Source organism: Elephas maximus, chromosome 5 (assembly GCF_024166365.1).
Source record: "Elephas maximus indicus isolate mEleMax1 chromosome 5, mEleMax1 primary haplotype, whole genome shotgun sequence".
Taxonomy (NCBI): Eukaryota; Metazoa; Chordata; class Mammalia; order Proboscidea; family Elephantidae; genus Elephas; species Elephas maximus.
The window spans coordinates 163,651,252-163,665,890 of record NC_064823.1 but is presented as its reverse complement, the minus strand read 5'-3'; the positions used below and the strand labels follow the sequence as shown (position 1 = coordinate 163,665,890).

General features: G+C 55.4%; 1 protein-coding gene across 2 annotated transcripts in view; it reads left to right on the top strand.

Moving 5' to 3' along the window:
* The first annotated feature begins 589 nt into the window (after positions 1-589).
* The window catches only part of HTRA3 (HtrA serine peptidase 3), a 72,060-nt gene continuing 58,010 nt past the window's right edge, over positions 590-14,639 (top strand). For both annotated transcript variants that reach the window (XM_049886696.1, XM_049886697.1), the window contains exon 1: positions 590-1,124. In XM_049886696.1, coding sequence (XP_049742653.1) covers positions 722-1,124 — 403 coding nt within the window. In that variant the 5' untranslated portion in view covers positions 590-721. The remainder of the gene's footprint in view (positions 1,125-14,639) is intronic.

The window sequence follows — 14,639 nt, the reverse complement described above, 5'->3', positions numbered from 1 at the left end:
GGGTGCTGGGTGCCGTGGGTCCCTCTCGCCCAGGGCTCTGCCCTGTGCTCAGGAACAAGGAAGCCCTGGAGCTGCCCATGGTGAGGGCTCCGGCACTGAGCCCCATCACGTCCACTCACTGGCCCAGGACTTAGGACAGACATCTGCTCCCCGGGCTTGTCCAGGGCTTGGAAGGGAGGGAAAGGCTGGGTGGGGTCAGGGGAGTGATTGGGAAGACGACAGACTAGGCCATCTGTCGCAAACAGGTCCTTGTGCACCGATGACTTTGCATCGCTACTCACTAGCAGAGGGCAGAGGGTCACCCCGAGTGTGCTGCGTGCGGGGGGCTCGGGGGCGGGCTGCCGGGGGGCTCTGTGGAGAGTGGCTCAGGTAGCTTGGACTCGCGGGTGCCGACCGTGCATCTTGGCGGCTCCCACTTCCCACGGCCCAGGATGAATGACGAGTCTGTCCACCGCGGGGACCTTGCGCGTCCGTCGCCCCTGCTTCCGGGAAGGCCGGCAGCCAGGGCAGGGCTGGAGGGCCGGGCCGCCCCTTCCAAGGAGGGCGGGCGAGCTCCCGCCTTTAAGCGCGCCCGCCGGGCAGAGGCCCACAGACTGTCCGCACGCCGGAGGGAGCCGGCGCCTGTCCTCCTCTGCAACCCTCCAGTCCCCTGCTGCCTCCTTGGCCCTCGGCAGGCGCCCGGCCCGGCAGTCCCCACAGACCAGGCAGTTCCCCGTGCGCCATGCAGGCGCGCGCGCTGCTCCTGGCCGCGCTGGCCGCGCTGGCCGCGCTGGCAGAGTTGGCATTGGCGCAGGAGCTCACGGCGCCGTCGTGCTCCGAGCGCTGCAACGTGTCGCGGTGCCTGAGCCCCCGCTGCCCCAGCGGCTACATGCCGGACCGCTGCAAGTGCTGCTTGGTGTGCGCCGCTGGCGAGGGCGAGCCCTGCGGTCGCCCGCTCGACTCGCCGTGTGGGGAGAGCCTGGAGTGCGCGCGTGGTGCGTGTCGCTGTCGCTGGATACATGCCGTGTGCGGTACCGACGGGCACACCTACGCCAACGTGTGTGCGCTGCTGGCGGCCAGCCGACGCTCGCTGAAGCTCACCGGGATGCCCGTGCGCCAGCTGCAGAAGGGGGTCTGCCCGTCAGGTAAGCTCGGGCTGGGCGATGGGGGCCAGGCCGTCTCTTGGGGAACTGAAGCCCAGACCAGCGTTCCCTAGGTGTAGCTGAAAGGCACTTTAAAAAATCGTCCAACCAGCCCTCTGGTCTTCCAGGTGGGGAAAATGAGGCCCAGCAGGGTGAACTGCTGTCCCAGGGTCCCAGGATTGCTCAGTCAAAATGGAACCAAGTGCTCCTCTACCTCTGTGTTTCTCCAGCTTCTGGCCTCATCCAAAGTGACCTGTCCTTGTCCCTCCCCTGTTCTCATGCTCCTGCTCTGTTGGGTGTTGGGTGAAAGCACTGTCTCCACTCACCTGATTCAGGCTTCCAGCCTCCAGAGCTGTAAGAGAATAAATCTCTGTTTTTTAAAACCATACACTTTGTGGTGTTTTCTAAGGCAGCCCTAGGAGGCTAAGACGCTGTTGAGATTTTCTTGGGCTTCATCATTTGGGTTTTCCTCTTTACTTTGAGGCTTTCTCAGGACCTCAGATCTCTTCGAGTGTATCTCACTACAGAGAGAAGTCAGACCTACATCCGCCCTTGGCTGCAGCTTTCAGGGAGACAGTGATTGCCAGCAGTCTCCTGGTGGCACCATGGGGAGCAAAAAAAAAAAAAAAGAACTTTGCCAACAAATTCACCCCAACTCATGGCGACTCCACGTGTCTCCGAGTAGAACTGTGCTCTGTAGGGTGTTCAGTGGCTGACATTTTGGAAGTAGATCACCAGACCTTTTTCCCAAGGCACTTCAGGGTGGATTGGCACTGCCAATCTTTGGTTGGTAGCTGAGCTCTTAACTGTTTTTGGCATCTAGGACTCCTTTGGGTAAAGCCATTGAATAATTTCTACTGATATACAATTTTTTTTGGTTTAAGCCCTAGAACAGCACCCCCCCACCCCCCCACCCCCACCCCCCCCTACCCCACACCCCCCGCCCCCAGCCCAACCTGGAGCTGCCCTGAGATGGCTTCTTGCCATGCAGGTTGACCTTAGGAATGGAGGAAAATGCTAGAAAACCCCGCTGTCCCAGACATGCTTGGGTGAGGCTCAGGAGGGCAGATTCTGCAGCCTGAATGAGGGTGTTGGCGGTAACGATTCCTCCTGAGCAGAGCTGGATGAAGGCATGTGAGGGCCCTAAACACTGACGTATCTGTGGTGGCCGCTTCTCTGGTTACCCACACATTCGAATGGGTTGATGAGTGATATATACCAAAAACCAAACCCGATGCGGTTGAGTTGATTCTGACTCAGGGTAGAACTGCCCCTTAGGGCTTCCAAGGAGTGGCTGGTGGATTTGAACTGCTGACCTTTTGGTTAGGAGCTGAACTCTTAACCACCGGGCCACCGGGGCTCCTTGAGTTATATATATACCTCGTTTGTTAGCGCGTATAGACTAATATCAAGCACTGTATCCCTTGCAACAGACAGTAAAAAAGAAAGTCAGTTGATACATAATTGAAACTTTTTGTGTTCGATAAATACTAGTATTTCCAGCATTTTCATACATTTGCTATGCTAGTATTATCTGAAATTATGACCCCTGTTGGTATTATATTAAATGTATGCTAGACTGCATCCATGTGTGCCAAACGTATTTTAAAGTTAAAGTTACAAATATTATTGTTTACAAAACTTAGGACGTAACCCTGTATGTAAATGTGATACGCTTTTTAAAGTAACGCGACTGAATTCATCTCAATTGTTGACTTGTTTGAGTTCCCTCGCTCTTGCGTGTCACCTGGGGCTGCAGTTCCCATTTATCATTTACCAGGATGTTCACAAGCGCATACCCTTGTGTTTATATCGTGGCAAAGAGCATTGCTGGCCCTCCTGGCTGGAGGTGCTGGATCAGCAGGCTGGTATGTACCAGACGGTTCTCTCAAGATGCATCAGAGACATGTTATCTATTCATGTAATCCGTCCTTGCGCAGTAACCGCTCATGTTGGATCCAGCTGCATACTGGGTGAATGTAGCAAGAGTTAGACTCGACAGCCCACGTCCACCTCTTGTTTATTAGAAAGAAATAGTGTACTCCCAAGAGACCTGCCAAGTTTCAGTTACACGGGAGGGGACTGTGGAGACAGGTGGCAGCGAAGGTGTTGAAGTGGTCGGGGCCCCACAGCTTAAACAGCCTTCTTGTGGGAGCCCTCGTGACCCTGTGTGGGCGCCCTCGTGACCCTGCGTGTGGGCGCCCTCGTGACCCTGCGTGTGGGAGCCCTCGTGACCCTGCGTGTGGGCGCCCTCGTGACCCTGCGTGTGGGCGCCCTCGTGACCCTGTGTGTGGGCGCCCTCGTGACCCTGTGTGGGCGCCCTCGTGACCCTGCGTGGAGTTTATTTCCGCCGGCACGTTCTCACCCACAGGAGCTGGAATGAGTTTCATTTAGCGCCCTGCCGGTTCCCTCCCCCTGTGGCGCTCGCTTTTCCTTGTGTTTGGTCTGCTCAGTATCTGTGGGTCTTTGCTTTGGACAACGGGTGGCCCTGATTTGTTGATGCCCCTAAGCACGTGCTTACCTTGCTTGTTGGGTAATCTGTTCCTGCTTCCAAGGCTGTGACAGAGAATCTGCTCCTGCTTCTTTCCTGGCTTCTGGTGGCCGCAGGCAACCCTTGGTGGTCCTTGTCTTATAGACAGACCCTCACATGCTGCCTACCCCCTGCCCCTGCCTGTGTGACTCTGTTTTCCTGCCTGTCCTTCTTTTTCATTAGATGCCATTCAGAAGGGATTAGGATGGGGGTACAACCTGCTCTGGTGTAACTTTGTTAACAGATAACTTTTGCAAGGAAATATCCTATTTCCCCAAACAAGGTCACATTCACTGAACTTCAGCGGATCTCTTTGGGGGGCATGGGTCAATCAGTAACAGACAGCTCTTCTCTTCTGGTACAAACATAAGACCTCCCTGTGGCCCATTGGGGTTCCAGGGAACTCAGTTTGAGAAGCATAAGAGATGGGCTGGGTGAGCCTTTGAGAGGTGAGGTATCGGGTCAGACTTGTGTTTAGGTACAGTAATAGGTTGGTGCTGCCCAGTGTCTTGAAGATGGGCATATGCTTCTCCAAGTGCCCATGGCACGCGCAGGTGGCCTTTCCAAGAGGCTGACTCGAAAAGGAAGCAAGGCTAGGGCTTATACGGGTTCGGTGGAGACAGTATGGTGATGAATATTTAGTGGGCTTCTTTCAAGGGGTGGGTACTTCTCAGAATGGTGGTGCATGTCAATTAGGTTGCACTCATCTGGAATCCAAGATGGAACCTGCTGATATTCAAGATGGAGTCCTCTCGGCAGCCCTTCGCATCACTTATTATGGGATATAGTGCAAGCACGCTGATCTTTGGCACTACGTCACCATCTCTGGAGGGCTAAAGAAGGTTTAACAGTGGTCACACTTTGTTTTTCTGTGGGAGCCTGTAAAGGGGGAAGGGACTAGAAAAACACTAAGAAGGAGATAGTAATTCATGGGTTGTTTCAACCTTATCTCATGTTGACAGGGTGTGGTTCCTGTTTACCCAACTACTAGGTGGTAATCATTTAACAGCTCTTTTGTTCTGCCAGCACAGTTAACCCTGTCTGTCTCTCAATCCCCCCTGAGAGATTTCATACTCATGATTCTTTATGAAGGTGTAGGGGTGAAGGTCTCTTCTGTAACTTCTTCAAGCTGACACTGGGTTGTTGGCCTGCCTAGCAGAGTAGAAATTTCTGTCTATCTGGTCTAAAGTTTTGTAAGGACTGGGGTCTCACTTTTAGGAACGGGCTGGAAACCCTGGATCATCTTGAAATTGTTGTAACCCAGAGGACACAAACTTTATCAGAAGCTTGAGGAGACAAGGCCCAAAAATAAGAAGAAGAAGTATAGCAACTAGGGAACCCAAAAAGGGTAGAAACCAAGTAATAAAGGGGAGTGTCTCCCACACTGTCTACCAAATATCTTGGCCTCCCCCTCTTTTGTTTCTCAATCTCATACTGTTATTTTCTTTACATTCTTTGTGTCTCTCTCTTTTGTTATGGGCTGTCTCTTCTTCTCACACCCTCACTTTCTAGAACTCTCCCCAGTCTCACCTTCTCTCTCTCTCCAATCTTTGTCTCTCTTACTCATTCTCTCCTCCTCTACCCCCCTGTATCAGTAGCACCTCCCATAGAGAGTGGTTGCAAGGGTTAATTACCCAAGACACATAAACCTCATGCCAGCACCTAATGACCAGTCAATAGCCTGTTTGTCACCACACATTGCCACACATCACGTAGAGCCAGGACACTCCTCAGAAGCCCAGATGGTGAGACTTCATCTCGCTTGCTTTGGACACGTCATGAGGAAGGACCAATCGTTAGAAAAGGACATCATGGTTGGTCAAGTGGAGGGTCGGCAAAAATGAGGGAAAGTTCCGTGAGATGGATTCACACAGTGGCTGCAACAATGGACCCAAACATACCAACGATTGTGAAGAAGGCGCAGGACCAGGCAGCGTTTCCTTCTATTGTGCATAAGAGCCCCATGAGCCCCAGGCAACTCAACAACAGCTAACGGCAACACTGTATCACTATTGCAGCTTCGGCTACTCCCACCGTTTCTGCTTCATCTGGCGGGGGTGGGGAGCAGGGGCGGTGCTGCTCTGCTGGGCTGTGAAGGGTGCTCTCAGCACAGGGAGGGGCGTAGGCAGGAGGGTTTGAGCCCCTGGCTGCTGCACAAGGGAGATGTGTAGAGCTGGGGCTGGAGGCGGCAGAGGCCCCGGGTGCAGGGGGGAAGAGGCCCCAGCAGCGTCCTGGCCCTGCCATGGGTCCCCATGTTTTTGGCCTGACACCAGCACCCTTGCCTGTCTGCCCGGGCTCCTCAGAGCCGCTGCCCAGCCCTGAGGCCGTGGCTCACCTGTCTTAGTGGCCCTGTGTTGTGTCATCATTGTAACCCAGTACACAGGGACTTCAGACACCCAGGTCTGGGTAGGGGCTCAGAAGCCAACCCCCATCCTCGTGGGACCTGCAGTGCCAGACGCTCCTAAAAACCAGCTGCCTTCGAGTCGACTGCGACTCAGGGTGACCCCGTGGGTGTCAGTGTAGACCTGTGCTCTGCGGGGTTTTCATGGCTGACTTTTCAGAAGCAGGTTGCCTGGCCTTTCTCCCAAGGCGCCTCTGGGTGGACTTGAACCTCCATTTTTCAGCTAAGCTTGTTCACCTTTTGCACCACCCAGGGACTTGACACTGTAGACGCCGTAACTGAGGCTCTGGAAGGGAAGCGACGGCCTGAGGCCCACAGCTAGGATGGGACCGAGCCCTCCTGGCCGGGTCTGGATGCCTCTGAAAGCCTTACTCTCCAGGCCCCAGGCTTTTTGCTGTAGGGGTGGGGGGTCCTGAGGCCTGTAGTTGGGGTCCGGCCTGGGTCCCCAGCCTCTGTAGAGTGCTCAGTGAGCGCTGTCCCCTTTGCCCTCTAGGGGGCCCAGCCAGAAGTCGCTGGGCAGCTCATACAGCAGTGCCCATTCCAGACATTTGCACACCTGACAGCTCCTCACGCACCTGGGCCAGGTATTTTTCAGGTGATGCCCTTCCCGCTCCCTATCATGGTAGGTGTGTACCTTCTCCTCTCTCCTCCAGTCTCCCTCCCTCCTCTCTCCTCCCTCAGCCCCCACTTCTCCTCCTCACTTTGACAGGTAGCAGGGCCTCCTGGGACCTTCTCATCCCAGGTGCGTGTCCCATCCCCTGCCTTTAACTACTACCCAGGGGGATGACTCAGGGAGTCTATCTCCCACCTGTCTCCTTCTGGAGCTGGAGAAGTGGCATTGCCTGGTACTGAGCTGTCTTGATCTCCGGCTCCGGTCCTCCCCAGCTCAGCTGAGGGGACCACCTGCGAAGTTTGTGATCTCTGACACCCGTCCTTCCACCCTCACATCCCATCCAATGGCAAGTCCTCTTGGCTTGACCTCGCAAAGCCTCCGGCCAGCTGCCACTCCTCCTGGCCCCAGCAATGCTGAACTTCCACAGACCCCTCCTTGTGGCCCCTCCCCCACAGGCAGCCAGGATGGTCTTATTCACCTGCTCTGCTTGTCACCTGCAGGACCCCTGTGACACCCACCAACCTTACTTGGCCCCCAGACCCTGTGCTGCCCGGCCACTTCCCACACCTCCAGCGTCAGCTCACACCGTCATCGTCTCCTGGGCTCCTTCCTGCATCGGGGCCTTTGCACATGCCCAGCTCTCACTCCCTGTTGCGTGGCTGCACCGTAGCCCTTTTCTGAAATGTCCCCCCACTCCCAGAGGCCGCCCTGAGGGCTGAGCTAGGTGGCCTTCTCTGTCCTCACGCCCACACCTGCACCACCACCTGTCTGTCCTCGGTGCTGTTTCTTGCTTTGGTGCTTTATCTGCGTCTTCACCAGTCCCTGTGCCTCGAGGGCAGGGCCTGGTCTGTCTCCCGCCGGACCTGGCCCAGTGCCTGGTATGTGCTGTGTGCAGGTGGTGTGACGTGAATGGGCCACCCATGGGTGGGAGATCGCCCTTCTTGAATACCTCCAGCAACAGGAGGCTCACGCCCTCTCCAGGGAGCCCCTTGCACCCTTGGAGCCAACTCTCGCCTCCGCTCAAGGCAGCTGTTCTGTCAATGGGGTAGTTCGTTGTCAGAGGGCCTGTGTGTGGCGGGGGGTCTCCAGTCCACCTGCCCAGGCGTGTGAGCCACGCAGCCGCAGACAGATAGCCTCGGAATGTGCACATAATCCACAAATGAGAGCCCTGGTCATTTACAATGTGGCATTTAATAACTGGCGTTTATCGTGCAACCCTGAGTGGGTTTTGGTGGCATCTCTGTCTTACTTATTCAAGAGCTTTGGTTGGCTTTTGAGTTCTAACCCTCTTAGCAGCTTTCCTGGGCTGCACATATCTAGGAATTCAGCAGTGGGGCTGATCAGGCAGGAGCTGCCTCTCTCTGACGCCTCTTCCACCCCCTCAGCTCCTGCAGGGCTGAGCCTGGCTGCAGCCAAGGAGGAGGGAGGGCAGTAGTCCAGCCAGAGCGGAGCGTAGGACCCGGGGGCTGCACAATTACTTTACCCTATCTCCGGCCAAGCCTTGGAAACCCTTCCCCTCACCTTGGGGTCTTCCTGCCCAGGCTTCTTCCTTCCCTGGTGGTCACCTCCACAAGCCTGAGGGGCTTTACGAAACCTAGATGGCCCCTGCCAACAGCCATCCAGGGCTCCCATTGTGCTCCTGCTGTGGCTTGCAGGCATAGTTGGATCTGGCCTCCACCTACCGCCCACAGTCACTACCGCAGGCAAATCCTGAAGGGGAGGAGTAGGTCAGGGAGGGCTTTCTGGAGGAGGAGGGAGACAGGAAGTGCTGAGCAGATTTGGGGCCAGGCCGAGGGGCTGGGAGGGGCCCTGTCTTCAGGAAGCAGGGTGTGCACAGTGGGCTGGCCCAGCCGGTGGGAGGCCAGTACCCCACGGGGGAGAGATGATGAACCTGTGTCGCGGGTGGGGGGTTGGGCGGCCTCTCAGGGCTGAGGGGGGCTGGGGTGGTTGGGGTGGATGGATGGCTCCAGGAGAGCAGGCCTGGAGAATCCAGGTAATGGTTTTGAGGAGGGGACACTGGGGTGGGAGTATCTAGGGGGCAGATTCCCCCGCAAGAGCTTGGCCCTGGGGGTGGCTGCCTGTGTGTCTCTGAGGGGGCGTGGCCTAGGTTTGACAGTCCCTGGGTTGTTGTGCAAGCGGCTAAATGTTCAACTGCTGGTCGAAAGCTGACAATTCAAACCCACAGTTGTCGTTGTTGTTAGGTGCCGTCTAGGCGGTTCCGACTCACAGCGACCCCATGCACAACAGAACAGAACACTGCCCGGTCCTGCGCCGTCCTCACAGTCATTGTTATCCTTGAGCTCATTGTTGCAGCCACTGTGTCAATCCACCTCGTTGAGGGTCTTCCTCTTTTCCGCTGACCCTGTACTCTGCCAAGCATGATGTCCTTCTCCAGGGACTGATCCCTCCTGACAACATGTCCAAAGTATGTAAGACGCAGTCTCGGCATCCTCGCCTCTAAGGAGCATTCTGGCCGCACTTCTTCTAAGACAGATTTGTTCGTTCTTTTGGCGGTCCATGGCATATTCAATATTCTTCGCCAACACCACAATTCAAAGGCGTCAACTCTTCTTCGGTCTTCCTTATTCATTGTCCAGCTTTCACATGCATATGACACGATTGAAAATACCATGGCTTGGGTCAGGCGCACCTTAGTCTTCAGGGTGACATCTTTGCAGATTTGCCCAATGCATTGCGTCTGTTGATTTCTTGACTGTTGCTTCCATGGCTGTTGATTGTGGGTCCAAGTAAAATGAAATCCTTGACAACTTCAATCTTTTCTCCGTTTATCACGATTTTGCTCATTGGTCCAGCTGTGAGGATTTTTGTTTTCTTTATGTTGAGGTGCAATCCCTACTGAAGGCTGTGGTCTTTGGTCTTCATTAGTAAGTGCTTCAAGTCCTCTTCACTTTCAGCAAGCAAGGTTGTGTCATCTGCATAACGCAGGTTGTTAATGAGTCTTCCTCCAATCCTGATGCCCCGTTCTTCTTCATACCACCCAGCTTCTCGTATTATCTGTTCAGCATACAGACTGAATAGGTATGGTGAAAGAATACAACCCTGTCGCACACCTTTCCTGACTTTAAACCGATCAGTATCCCCTTGTTCTGTCCGAACAACTGCCTCTTGATCTATGTATAGATTCCTCATGAGCACAATTAAGTGTTCTGGAATTCCCATTCTTTGCAGTGTCACCCATAATTTGTTATGATCCACACAGTCGAATGCCTTTGCATAGTCAATAAAACACAGGCAAACATCCTTCTGGTATTCTCTGCTTTCAGCCAGGATCCATCTGACATCAGCAATGATATCCCTGGTGCCTTGAAAGATAGAGCTAGCAACCTGCTTCCAAAGACCCACAGCATTGAATAAACCCCTGAGATTAGTGCCTTGAGATAATCTTTAAACCTTATACCAAAAATATCCCATGACATCTTCTTAAAACCAAGCAATAGTTTAATTAGTGAAGAATGCCTGCCTTAAGCATTCTGTTCTTTCATAAAGAGCTATCAAAATGGGATGAAATTGACAACAGCAACTCCCAGAGGTCAGAGGTGGGAGACTTGGGGAGCTCTTCATTCACGTTCATCGGGAGGAACGATTCGGAGAAGGAGGGCCAGAAGGTTCGCACAACACGCAGAACGTGACCAATGTCACTGAGCCACACAGGTAGCCATTGTTAAGTTGGCGTGTTTTGCTTTCTGTATTTTCAACAGCAAAATAAATAAATCATTTAAAAAACAACAACAAAAGGTCACAGCCTTGAAAATCTCACGGAGCGCAGTTCTGCTCTGTACACGTGGGGTCGCCGTGAGATGAATGGCCTGGACGATGGCTAACAACAAGGTCTACGTTTTGGACAGACAGCAGGCAGGTCCCTTCCAGCCTGTGCTGGGCCCCTGGAGTGCCTCACCCAGCCCAGGTCACCCTCTGAAGGGACCCACGGGAGACTACCAGCCACTTGGGGATGAGCAGAGCAGCGTGGCTGACCAGACATGGTCTGCTGCCAGCTGGTGACCCAGGGCTGAGTTGGTCTGACGTGCCCCTCAGCTCACCAGGCTGCCGGAGTGCTGGCAACAGTGAGGCCAAGCAGAGACTCCCTTGGTGCCCCAGAGACCTGGGACTGGTGAAAAGTGGACGAGGGAAAGAGAGCCCTGTGGGGGAGGGGATACCTCCCCAGGGTATGCTTGGAGGGAGGGCCGCCCGTCTGTTTTTCGTCAAGAGTGCGAGCTTCAGTCCCTGTATTTTGGGTGTTGTCACAGCCCTTTATTCGCAAAGGTCCTGGGAGGTGCAGCGGGCTGTCCCTGGTCACCCCCGTCCAATGCTCTGGGCTGGACAGGACTCCTGCCACATGAGGAGCGGCGTCTGCACAGTCTGATGAGGGTGCTGAACAGAAGAAAATCTCCCACCCCTTGCCTTGGGCGTCTCCAGGACACAGGAGAGGGTGCCCCCAATGCAGTGCCAGGCCTGTGCAGGGGTACCAGCTGGTCTCGGCTGCTCGGGAGTGAGCATCCCAGCCCAGCCACCTGCCCTGGCAAGACCCCGCACATCTCCTAAGCTAGAGAGCTAGAGTGGGGAGGACAGGACCCCCTCCTCCTTGGACCTTGGAGTAGCCCGGGGATGGTGACCAGCAGGGCGTAGCAGATGCCGGTGCAGACAGATCTATGTGGGTGAGGACGAGTGGATGTTTCAGACGCACACTGAGCTTGAGGAAGGGAAGGCGAGGCCTGGACGGAGCCAGAAAGCAGTGTGTCTGAAGGGTGTGAGGGAGGGGAGGATGCCAGTGCCAGGCCTGCCCAGGGAGTGTCCACTGGCCCCGTTGAGCCTCCACTGCCCAGCTGAGGAGCCTGGGGCCCAACAGGGTCAACTGACCATGCCCAGTGAGGGCCGGGAGGGCTTCCCGTAACAGAAAACCGAGGGCCGACTGCCCTGACATCAGTGGCTCGGGCGGCTCTTTGGGGCCCAGACTCTGCCTGGCCTGGGAGCTGTGAGGTGCCTTGTGCCTTCTCTATAAAGCCGTACACTTGTGGCCAAGCCTCTCCTCTTTGGGGCTGGCTGGTGGCCCAGCCAGGCATGGCAAGCAACAACGGATGAGCCAGGTAGACCCCAAGCCAGACCGGGTTCTCCCAGGCCGGGCAGTGTCACTTGGGCCAAGGACCAGCTGGGGTCAGCAGGCGTGGCTGTGCAGCCTGGGCAGGTCTCCCTCCCTCTCTGAGCCCCTGGCCTCTCCACAGCACTGCAGTGGGGAGGAAGTGAAGGCATAGACGCCCAGCGGCTCCTGGGTGTGGCCTTGGACAGGAGGCAGCCCTTCCCCCCTCCTGGGGTAGAGGATCCAGACAGCAGCATCTACCGCAGGAGCACAGGGGGTCTGCAGCTGCTGTTCTTGGCTGGGGGAGACGGGTCACTTGGGGACAGGCAAGTTCTTGAGAGAAAATCACAGGGGGCCATCCAAGAACTCAAGGAGCCTGAGAAGGAGGCAGACCCTGGCTTCGAGGCCGGTGGAAGGTGGCCTGGGACCCCTTGTCTGTTCCAGGGGAACATTCAGTTCCTCCCTTGGACCCTCCCACACTTGCTCCCCATTGGCTGCTGTGGGTCAGTTCCCAGCTCAGGGGCTCCACAGCCACCAGTCAGAGGACAAGCTCTGGTAGGGGTACAAGATGCTGCGGGACCAGAGAGAGAAGGCAGTGGGCTTCCCAGAGTACGATGAGGGGAAGGGCTCTGCTGACAGAGGGAACCGCATATGCAAAGGCACAGAGACAGCGAGGAACACAGTCTACTTAGGGAACAGAAGACATGGGGCAGAAGAGGAGGCTGCAGGCAGAAGGCGGGCCCGGCCTTGGGTCCTCAAATGTGCCCACTGGCCTGCTCTGCATTATGGGCAGATATGAGCACTGCCTGGGGCCTCATGGGAATCACTGGAGTCCTCCCATCCCGAGCTGACCACTGGGTGGCAGAGGAGTCTGCTGATGGCAGGGGACAATAGAAGAAGGGGGAGGGAACGCAGCAGTGGAGGAACAGGGTTGCTGCTGGAGGGACTAACGTGCAGACAGCTGGGCAGGTCGTGCACTGCACAATCACAGGGGGAGCCAGCCACACTACTGTGTCCTGGAACTGTGCAGTACGCAGCCTGTGCAGCTGTACCAAGTGACTCTGCAGGGCATCTGGAGCAGGCACAGTCCCACTCTGGGCCTCGTTTTCCCATCTGTTCCATGGCAGTTACGATGTCCAGAGCTCAGCACACAGCAAGTCCTCAGTCCGGGTCTGCTGCACCCTCAGCTCCCAAGCCCAGCCCCACAGGACTGCTGGGAGCACAGCCCCAGGCCTGGCTCTCTCCCCTGGTCCTGCTGAGCTCCTTCCTTAGCCCAGGCACTTCCGCTTTGCTCTGAGTCAAGCTGCTCCAACTAGAACTTCCAGGGCCTTTGGATCACAGCTTTTTAAAAAAACATTTTATTGTTGTCCAGGTGAAAGTTCGCAGAGCAAATTAGTTTCCCGTTTGATGATTTAGCCATGGCTCGTTTCGTGACATTGGTTGCAAACCCCTGAATGTGTCAGCACTCTCCCTCCTTGCTCATGGCTTATTTTTAAATTAAAAAAACCCCTCCAAAAAAAAAAAAAAACGCTAACAGCTGAATTTGGTTGAGACCAACGGTTGACTTCAGAACTTTGGCTCTCGAGGACGGGGTGGGGGTGGGGTTGTCACAAACCCCCAAATAGGCAGAGTCTGCTTCCCAGCCTAGGGCCCAGGTTTTCATGTGGAGGCAGGGGTGGGACTGTGATGTCCCCTGACTCATCCTGAGTCATCTGTTGTGGGGAGGAGGACCAGCAAACAGGGCCTGCCCCTACCTACCACCCACTGAGCAGCTTAAAGCCACAGGACCAGCCCCGGAGCCTCTGCAGCCAAGGCCCTAAAGTCCACCACCCGGGGCCTGCTGAGTGGCTCCAAGCCTCAGTTGCCTGGGTTGTAAACTAGGTCACTCAGGCCACCATTGTGAGGCTGCTGAGGGACATGGTTAAGAGGCGGAACCGCAGGGGAGATTTGGCTTTGTGGTGGTGTTTGTAGACCTGCTGGGTGCTGGGCCAGAGCGGCCTTGTCATTCATTCACTTACTGACTCACTCATTCAGTCAGCCAGTCACTCACTCACTCACTCACTCACTTACTCATTCCCAGCCAGTCACTCACTCACTCATTCCCATCCAGTCACTCACTCACTCATTCAGTCAGCCAGTCACTCACTCACTCCCAGCCAGTCACTCACTCATTCATGCATTCACTCATTCAGCAACCGTTTTCTGAGGCTACATGGGCTTTGTCCCAACTGGTTATTGCCGGGGGCGTAGGGTGAACCAGAAGCCCCTCTGTCCAGAAGGAGCGCGGGGCTGGGGTGTGAGGGGAACCAGTGTGAGCTTCTCTGTTGGAGTTCTGGCTCCTGGCCTCCACGAGAGCCCTGCCCAGCCACCAGAGGGGGGCCGGGAGACCAGCCCCGCCTTTAGCTGTCCCCCATTTCAGGCCTTGCACCCCCTTTTTATTTTCATCTCTATTCTGTATGTAATTTGCCTATGGTGAAAAATTGGTAACATCCGTGAAGGCAGATGAAATGAGCCACAAGCCTACCCCTACCCCAAGGATAACCACCAGGTAATCATCGTTTCCTGCCTGCCTTTTCCTTACGGCTATTTCACAGAGGGTTTTTTTTTTTTTTTTTAATGACATATAAAATTTAATGTCACATATTTTCAGTGACTCCTGAAGAGACCGCATTTGAGAGGAATGCGCTCCAGGCTGTCAGTTCAAACTTCAGTGAACACTGAACACCCAGGTGGAGGGGGACGCAGCTTCTGCTCTGGGTGCAGATAAATCCGCCCCGGGTCTCGCCAAACCCCTCGTGATGGAGAAGGGCTCCTCCCAGGTCCCCCGGGTCTAGCTGGGGAGCATCTTACTGTAGAGCAGGGCCTCCATGGGGACAGCAGGT